The sequence below is a fragment of the Lissotriton vulgaris genome, chromosome 5, assembly GCF_964263255.1.
Source record: "Lissotriton vulgaris chromosome 5, aLisVul1.2, whole genome shotgun sequence".
NCBI lineage: Eukaryota > Metazoa > Chordata > Amphibia > Caudata > Salamandridae > Lissotriton > Lissotriton vulgaris.
In genome coordinates, this window is record NC_141693.1 from 315,355,285 (window position 1) to 315,364,894 (window position 9,610).

General features: G+C 43.7%; 1 protein-coding gene across 1 annotated transcript; it reads left to right on the forward strand.

Moving 5' to 3' along the window:
* The first annotated feature begins 5,183 nt into the window (after positions 1-5,183).
* On the forward strand, positions 5,184-9,306 carry HES5 (hes family bHLH transcription factor 5). The gene is made up of 3 exons (XM_086920057.1): positions 5,184-5,282; positions 5,506-5,683; positions 7,693-9,306. The coding sequence occupies exons 1-3, from the start codon at positions 5,223-5,225 to the stop codon at positions 7,923-7,925; spliced, it is 471 nt and encodes a 156-aa protein (XP_086776183.1). The 5' UTR covers positions 5,184-5,222; the 3' UTR covers positions 7,926-9,306.
* Positions 9,307-9,610: the final 304 nt, after the last annotated feature.

Consider the following 9,610-nt stretch of genomic DNA (forward strand, 5'->3'; position numbering starts at 1 on the left):
GTAAAAGAAAAAATCTGGAAGGCGGTGTACGTAAACATGTTTGAGTTGCTCATAGATAAGCCAGAGAGAGAGGCGGTCAAGTGAGTCAGGGAATGTTCTCACTCCGGGACTGCGGCTATTGGCCCTAGAGGGTTGAGGAAACACTGGGGAACTGGCGTGGGAGGTTTGCCAATTTACCAGGCTATCCTGGCTGAGTGTTTCACTAATTTAGGCACCTAGCTCAAATGCTAGCAGAATGGGGTTGTGTGTGCTCATGAGGAGTATGATGGCTGGGCCTGGAAGGAATATGATAAGGAGTTGAGGAGGATTAAGGCCATTAAGCCCATATTTGTCAGGGATTGAAAAGAAGTAATAAAGTGCCTGCGCTGTATGAAATATCCCAGTGCTGACGCTACTGCCAGTCAGCCCTTTCGCTCGGGTGCAGAGTCTACTAGCAGCCAGGGGGCTCGACAACAAAAGGGGTCTGTTGGGACTTCAATAAACGGGCCTGTACCTGGCCTGCAGGGATCTGTGAATTCAAGCATTGCTGCTCATTCTGTGACTGAGCATCTCACCCAGAATCCAAGTGCTTCAGGAAGTCTAAAGACAGAGGTGCCAAAAAGCTAGAATGATCATCCCGTTTTTGACAAAGCTCACTCACCGGTGAATTTGATGGCAATGGTCCTATGGATCTCGTATGAAGGTTTCAGGGAAGGGTTCAGGATCCCAGCGGAGTGGTATGTGAGCATTCCTTATTTTAGGAACCAACTGTCACACAGGGCTAATCCTGGGTTGGCAAGGGCAAAGATCCTTAGGGAGAGGAGTCTGGGGTGGGTGGCAGGCCCTTTTGACATGTTCCCAATTGAGGGTTTTGTCTGCTCACACCTAAGGTGTTCCTACGATGGATTCCTGGGGAGTTTTGACTAATACACAACTTATCGTCTCCCTGGGGACAGTCAGTGAACTAGGCTATTGACAGTGCTTTATGCTCTTTCAAATATGCTTCCCTGGACCAAGCGGTTTGGATTCTGCAGGAACTGGGTCCTGGGAATTTGTTGACCACATCTGACATTGAGTCTGCCTTCTGCTTGCTTCCTGAGATAGGTCTCTTCACTGATTCGGTAGGCAGCGAAGATTTAGGCGCTATCCTAGGCGTGATATGGTGCACACACTGTTATCCCACTGAGTGGGAGAAGTCTAGGTTGGTTGCAAATATTGGTTTTCTTGAGCAGTTTCCTATTCTGGGGCACTGTCCATTTGGCCAGAGCAGTTCTACAACCAGTCAGTGTTCAGAACACGTCAGATTAAATATTCTACTGTCATATTTTCAGACCAGAGTCTGACAATATGACAGCAGTAGATTGCATCAATCAGCAGCCAGCAAAATTCAAAATGATTTTGAGGTTATTGAAGGAGATTGTATTGCAGTGTTTGAATTTCATTGTACTGTTTAAAGCCGAACATATCCCTGGAGTGTTAAAAAAATGCTGCTGATGCATTATCTTGTTTCAAGATACAAGCTTTCAGGTTCCATCTGTTGCTCAAATATGAATTTACATTGAAAAAACAAAAGATAAGAGGCGTTTGGCAAAGTAGGAACAGTTGGTTTAATTAAACACTATGGTCAGGAGCACAGTTATAGAAACAGGTCTGAGGACGGTCTCAAAGTACAATCAATCTGAGCGAGTTTTTATACAGTGGAATTTTTGTGCCTATCCACAGGGGAATGAGGTGGGTATGTTGTGGGAGGTGGGACAAGTGTCAATTCTAGAGGCCTTGGCAATACCAGGCCACATAAGAAAGAACACTCAAAAGAGCAAGGTTTTCAGTTTTTTTCTGAAGCCAAGGCGACTAGAAGTGGATATAATGTTTACAAAATGGGAGTTCCAGAGCTTAGCTGCCACATAGGAGAAGGTTTAGTCTCTTATTCTGGTTTTCTTGATGGGTGGAATGATGACTGCTTTAAAAGAGGTGGAGAGATGTGTGGGAGAAGGAAGAGAAGGCCTAAAAATATTTTATAGATGAGTAGGAGCAGAGTTGCAGATGGCACAGACATAATGCCTTAAAAAACAGCTTCTTGATAGGGGGCCAGTGGAGTTGTTTTTGCTAAGATCGGAGAAGGTGGAAAGTTCATAGTCAGACAGGCAGCTGAGTTTTGTACCACTTGTATATGTGAAGGAGTTACACAGGCAAACCCAGTTACAAGGAATTTACATAACTGAGGTGGGAGGTGATCAGAGAATGCACCACAGTTTTCTTAGCCTCAGTGGGTAGGAAGAGGATAATGTTTCTCAGCATTCAAAGAAGGGCAAAACCGTGCTGAACACCTGATTTATGTGCTTCAGAAGTAGAGGCAGTTATCAAACCAAATGCCTAAGTTTTTAGCTGATGAAGTAGGGTACTGGAGAGACCTGATTTATGCAGGCCATCTTGCGGGACACAAAGGGATAGAATGGTTATAAAACAGAAGAACCTCTGTATTGTCACTATTTAGGTCAAGACAATGTTACTTCACCCATAAGGACACAGCTTGCAAGCAAGGGTAGAAGTTGGCTTGCATTTGACTAAAGTCTTTAGAAAATTAGATGATCATTTAGGTGTCATCTCTGTGTGAAACTGCCTCTAAGGAATGTGACAGAAAATTAAGCAGATGGATATAAATATTGAAAAGCGACAATGCTTGTGGAGTTCAGCATTTAACACCTTGGCTGCTAAGGCAATTCCCATCTTGTGCTGGAAATTCCTATTCTCCCTTATTCATGACGAGCTCAGCTCGTCATAAGCACAGCTCCAGTGTGCCTCATGACGAGCTGAGCTCGTCATGAGCATGGAAGGGGTTAATCTTAGGAGCTTTCAAGTGGTAGTTGGGGAAGAATCTCCATTTGACTATGTGCAGAGAAGAAAGGGACCTATCTAACTAAGGGCTTGTTTGCAAACACCTGCTCTAGGTAGGCCTCAAAGGAGGTTGACAAGGGAGATCTGTTCAAATGCTGCTGAAAGATATAACAAAATCTGCGCAACATGTTGGTCTTGATCAAGAAGCATTCTGAGATTATCGGAAGCTCCCACTAGAAGAGATTATGTACTATGGACAGGCAGAACCCAAACTGAGATGCATTCACAACAGAGATGTTTTATAGGAAATCTTAGAGTTGGTGGTTGATAGCTTTTTGCACAATTTTGAGGGGAATGGCAGAAAAGGGATTGGCCGAAAGTTTCTTAAAATATTAGGGTTTGCTGAGGGTTTTTCCACAAATGGACAATAAATGTGTTACACGTGTCTGGAACCCGGGCTGGATAAATGGGCCAATTACATTGGGGGGTCAGAATGAGATGAAGGATATTAAAGGAAAGAGGGGAACAATTATCACTGAGGATATGATATAATCTTAGACATAAGGCTCTCAAATTCTTCAATGGAAAAGCTGCTGAAATGTGAGAGAGATGGGCTAACAGAACACCACTGTCATCAGAGCAGAAATGGAAGATGTCACATCAGGCTGAAGGAAGAAATTGAGGTTGAAGTACAACAATCTTCGATGGAAAAAAGAAGATACATTTCTTACCTGCATGTGTGAGCATGGAATACGATCCATCTTTGAATAAATAAGTGTGTGAATGTCGGCACGTGTGAAGGTCACATCTTCATTGGCAAATGTCTGCGTCTCTCAATGGGTAGTGGCTTGGGGCTGACTGAATGTGTTTAGGGATCTCCATCTGTGAGATTGTGTAAGAGAACTATGTGTTGTGTATATGGACGAGTGTGTGTATGTGGGTGCGCGCATGTTCATTGATGTGTATAGATTGCTTTATATTTGTCTTGTATAATCGACCAACATGGTATTTGCATATGTGTGTGTGGGTGGCTGTCAATGTGCTTGAATAGATAAATAGCAGCATGTCTATTGTAAGTGTGGATTTGTGTGGGGTAAATTCAGTGTGTGTGTTGTGCAAATGGGTTTGCATGTTGAGGTATGTTCGTGTAGTATGTATGGTATATACAGGGCCACTCAAGAGCACTCAACTTCAAATCTGGGGAACCGGGTTCGAGTCTTGGCAAGCACGTCCAACATCCTGTGATTCTGGGCAAATCACTTAATCTCCCCATGCCTAACATAATGAATGTGTCCTCATGTAACTCAACTGGTACTTGTGTAAAGCACTCTGATACCCGATACCTTCGGGTCAAGTTGGCGCTATATAAAAACTCTGTAAAAAAAAGCAAAAAAATTATGCGATTCCTTGGCTATTTTCATATGATTATGGATTTGTTGCCACATAATCCATCATCTGCTGCATAATCGGCAGAATTTAGCAAAAAAGGAGTTTTGAGCTCAAATGGATCAAAAGTTAATAAAAAACGGGGTAATGTGGCTACGCACGCAGTGAAAATCCCATTGCCAAGTTTTAATTGGTCATCTTTCATTAGCTTTTTTTCTGTATTTGGTTGTTAAACTGGTACTAATGCTCAGACACTATTGCCATGTGCATAAATTACAAATAACGAAGTAAGAGCATCAAACAAGAGCAACATTATGACGCATAATTTTGTCTTTCCTGCCTCAGAAATCCAGTGGTCCCGGGTATATGTACCACAAATAAAAACCACAACTGGCACATATACCCTTACACACAAAACGAGTTACACACCACCCTGTTTGTGTGTGCATTTGCGTGTGAGAGAGAGCGAGTGTGTGCGTTTGTTTGTGTGTGTGTGTGGTTAAATTCCGGAGTGCGTAAGTGTGCCTGTGTGAGCGTTAACTGCCTTGTGAGTTTGTCTTGCAGAGTGGATGAAAGTCCCCATTCAGACAGCTGCGCTGGGTTTAGCACGCTTCCCGCCAAATCTAGCACAGCAGCTACATTCACAAATTGCTGTGATGTGGTCCCGCGTGCCCTTGGAATGCCATTAATCTGCCCCTCCCTCGGCGGCGGCCTCTTTCCCAGCTCGCAGCACACTCTATGGCGCTGGGCCTTTCATGTGGCACACACTCCCCACCTGCCCCTCTGGGAGAAGGTCAATATCCTCGGGGCTGTTTGGTGTCAATGGAGCATGGCAGGGGAAGCACGCTGCCATTGTCTGCCCTCCTGCTCTGATTGGCTGCAGAGTGTGGGAACCAGCAGAGACCCTGAGACCCACAGCGCTGCCAGCCGCTGTCGGTGTATAAATAAGAGAAGGCTGAGACAAGACAAACAGATCTCTACAAACCAAAGGACGAGCACACAGCTCTCTGACAAGCATCACAATGGCTCCGAGCATAGTCTGCATTGAACCTACTAAACTGACACCAAGAGAGAAAAACAAAGTAAGTAAACAACAAATGGACATTTTTTTTAGTGCTCAATAGAGGAGGGTGGTAGGAGGAAGGTCATGTTTCTAAATGTTGGCAAATTATTATAGTGCTGCGCAGAGAATCAAAAGACTGACTAGCGCTATGCTAGTCCTGAAGTACTCGGGGAAAATATGATGTCTCAAATCGACCCATGGGATGTTGACTAAACACAAATGTCCGCCTCTCTGTGTTGCAGATCAGGAAGCCAGCGGTGGAAAAGATGCGCCGAGACCGCATTAACAACAGCATCGAGCAGCTTAAGCACCTCATGGAGACGCAGTTCCAGGCGCAGCCGGCTAACGCCAAGCTGGAGAAGGCCGACATCTTAGAGATGGCAGTCAGCTACCTGAAGGAGCAGAGCCAACCGCAGACCGGTAAGTCGCCTTGCGTCTGAACTCACGTCACACCGCTGGAGTTGGTGCGCGCGCACTTCAGCTTTTCTCATGCGCGTTCCACGGAGGCCTTGTCAGTTAAAATATTATGAAAGCCTTGCGCCACCGATGCGTCACTTTTTCCCATGTTAAAAGTGACGCACCGGCGGCGCAAGGCCTTCATAAATAAGGCCTTCTCTGCGCGAGCGAGCCATTCCGAACGATATCCTGGCACGTGACACAGACTACCATTTACCACAGTTTACAGGTTTTAATTTGATCACCCCATCAACCGCTTTGCTTTCTAATACGGTCTCTAAAAGGGTCACTGTGTTCTTAGATGTGAGCGAGCAACACATTACTAGGGAGAACTGAACCTTAAACCTTTGTGGCATATAAATCAAGCAAAACGTGCAAAATGTAATAATTATCTGCTCCTATTTAAAAAAACGTACTTCCTCAACACGCTGAAGCGTTTTACATAAGTACATTAAATTCTATATCTGCTCTGAGAAGACTAAAAGCGAGAGCTTTTAAACATGCACAGAAAAACATTAGCGGCTTTGCCTTGATGAGGGTGCTCTTAATGATACAAGAGGCACATTTGCCATGTGTACCCTATATGTGGCCTAAATCCTTATTATAGATGCATATGCACCCTATATGTGGCCTACATATGTATTATAGATGGAGCAACATTATAGGCTGTTAAACAAAATAGAGGTCTTTGGACAGGGCACATCCTGTACTCACCGATTTGATATGTGATATGATATGTGATAATGTGATTTGATATGTGATAATGGACAAAAAATAAGCTCAGTGAAATAAAGTATTGTCTAGGATCACACAGTTCGGTAAAAAGTGGATTTAGTTTCAAACTCTACAATTCAGCCACTAGATGGGAAATTTTCTGACCTCAAGGGTTAATGATTTCTCCTTAATTCTTGGAGGGTGAGATTATAACTGCAGGTGACAGGCAACATTCACATAGTTTTTGGCAGTTTTACATAGTGTGAACTTTGACCAAAGTCATGCAAGAGGTTTGACAGCAGACACACTATGTTAAGCCTTTCTTTTCAGGAGAGGGAGATGCGACAGGATTCTCAGGATGCCTAGCAAAGGCCACGATTCATCCCTGGTTCCCCATGTTGAACAGGTGTTGGCTGCAGCCATTAGGCTACATTGCAGTCATTGAAAGATAAGCTCATTTGGGCTCAGGGTTCCAAAGGGGTCCCAAGCTGAGCCCGCCTTCTGTTTTAAGCTTAGCTCGAGCTTTCAGTGGCTCACTCTCCTCTATGTCTTCTTCCAAAATATGCCGCAAATTTACTTAAAGGGGCACCGTTTTTCTCCCTAGAGTTTCCTCTATGAGCCCATTGTGCTAGTAGTGAGGGGCTCTCCACACTTCTCTGACTGAGTCACATGTTCCATCAACTACCACATCTTTTTTATTGGTAGACAATGTTTCCCCATATCTACCGCCCTCCATAACCTGAAAATAAATGAGTAGTACACAACACTTAGATTGTCTTTAGGGTTACCACTTAACTCCAGTTCACCGCTGACCTTTCTCCAATCCTGAACTTTTTACTTGCAAAATACCGTTGTGCTGTTAAAATGTTATTAGGTCAATGGAAACAAGACTACAAATCCCAGAATGCATTAGTTTATCACATGAAAGTACAGGATTGGAAGCTGCCCATAAGGACACTCATCCACATGTATTAAACACGTGTAATCTCACCCTATGAATTTCCAGTATAGTGAACAGTGCAACTTGGCAGATCCTATTTACTGCTGTGACCAGCGCATGCTCTAATATTGCCGCACACAATTGCATTCTGCTAGTGCCATTACCAGTCCACTTGAGGTGACCAAGAATAGTGCATTTGTAGTTCTGGTATGGTTGTGATCTCTGAGTGTGCTTGCCCTGCATGTACACCTTGTAGAAGCAGACATAGAGAATCTCAGCTACTGGTCTAATCGACTACCCTTTTTTCCTTCCTTTCCAGTTGTTGTGCCCTTCCACAAACACCCATCGCCGGGATTCCAAGAAGGCTATTCCAGATGCTTCCAGGAGGCATACCGCTTCCTCTTAGCCCACAACGTCCAGGCAGGAATCCAAGCCAAGCTGTTCCACCATGCCCAGCCCAAGGAGAGGGCTCCCGCCAGCAAGGAGCAGCACCCAGTCCTCAAGCCCATCTGTCCCCCTGTCGCCATCAGTACACCCTGGAGGCCTTGGTAGAAATGGCTGGCCGTCATTTTACATACTAGCACTTATTCATCCAGAGGAAACAATATGACTTCTGTGAACAGTCTGTGAAAATTCCTCTTGTTTTGTATGGAATATTATTCCCTCTTGTATTTAATTGTGAAAACAATGGAGTGCCTTCAGAAGTGTGACACTGAAAAAGTTTGGAGAGGGGCATTTCCTCCATTCCTTTTTATGCGAGAAACAATATTGTGAAAAATAGATTTGCTCTTTCTTTTCACCAGGACAAAAGCACTCTGTTTGCTAGTATTGAGTTCTTCAACGCCTGTAGTGCCTTAGATATTCCAATGCACATATCTGGTGCAAATCTTCCAAGTGAAGGGGCCTCATCTCCAGGTTTAAATGTTGGGACATTATGTGTTTACAATGGGTGTATGAATGACAGGCCTGCTACATGAATACATTTCAACAAGAGACAGGTCTTCTGTCTCTTTGTATAAGCAGCCTGCTTTGAGTCACGTTGAATAACTGCCCCTTGTTTGTTGCCTTAGCACACATAACAGTTCCATTACAGGGGCTATATGTGTGCCAAAAAATGATTTCAATCGCTTCCTTCCTGCCTACAGTTTGTATGTGAAAGACATACACCATACTCTGTGCTGCAACACCCCCTCCTCCCCCCGCCCCATATCATGTGGTTTGATTTCATCCGGGTGAGAAATTCTTGCCAACATTTTGCATTCTGTGAGTTTGTCCAGTTTTACCATTTTGATTTATATAGAACTCTTAGGATTCCGAGGTCCAGCATGAGCAGCTCATCCAGTCCAGATGTTTTGCTAAGCATTCTGGGGCTTGTAGTCCTGTTCGTCCAATTATAAACGCAGAACTACAAGTCTAAGATTGCAAAGCAAAACCTTTTAGTTGGATGACTTACTCGTACATTAACTCATGCATTAATGGGGAAACATGAGACCTCTGGTTAGGGAATCTTCAAGTCGTAGAACACATTGCGCTGTTGTCTATATATCCAGAACTGGGTGAAACTAACCAGTGTACTATGTACACAATTGACATACATGGGCGAATGATGGCTAAAAGAGTGCACATAGTTATTTTGGATAAAGTATGTGGAATATTTCTACTCCCGTTATTTTTGTATGAAAATAGTAATTGGTGCTTTATAGTAAAGAAGAAGAAAGTCTTAAGATTTGACAGCTGGTGCACTGCATTTCAAAAATGTAATTAATGGTCTTCTCCGTGCTTCTGTATGTAATTATCAACATTATGGTTGACAAGTGAAGAGTTTCACTGCAGAAGCCCTGTTAAAGCTTTGCAGTGGACACGGTCGAATACTGTCTGCATACTGTGTATGTTTATTTTCTATCACATGCATTTTTACATTTTAATAAAAGTGTTTGTTAAACATCACTGTGGAGTTTTTGTCCTTAAAGTGTGGACTCCGGATATGCTCTGATGTTTAACATGTTATAAACATGTCATTCACGCAGTCACTCAGTTGCTCTCTCCCCACTCCCATTTGGGGGCTGCCTCTAGCATTTCGGTCACTATTTAAATAAGTGAGCCTGCTACGGAGTGAAAAAACCTTTACCTGGAAAGTGGCTTTTGGAGGTAAATAGTACCCCCACCCTCTGTATAATCCTGGGTGGCGATCGTAGTAAGCAATGTTGGCTTTGATCCAGCGCTCCGATTGAAAAACT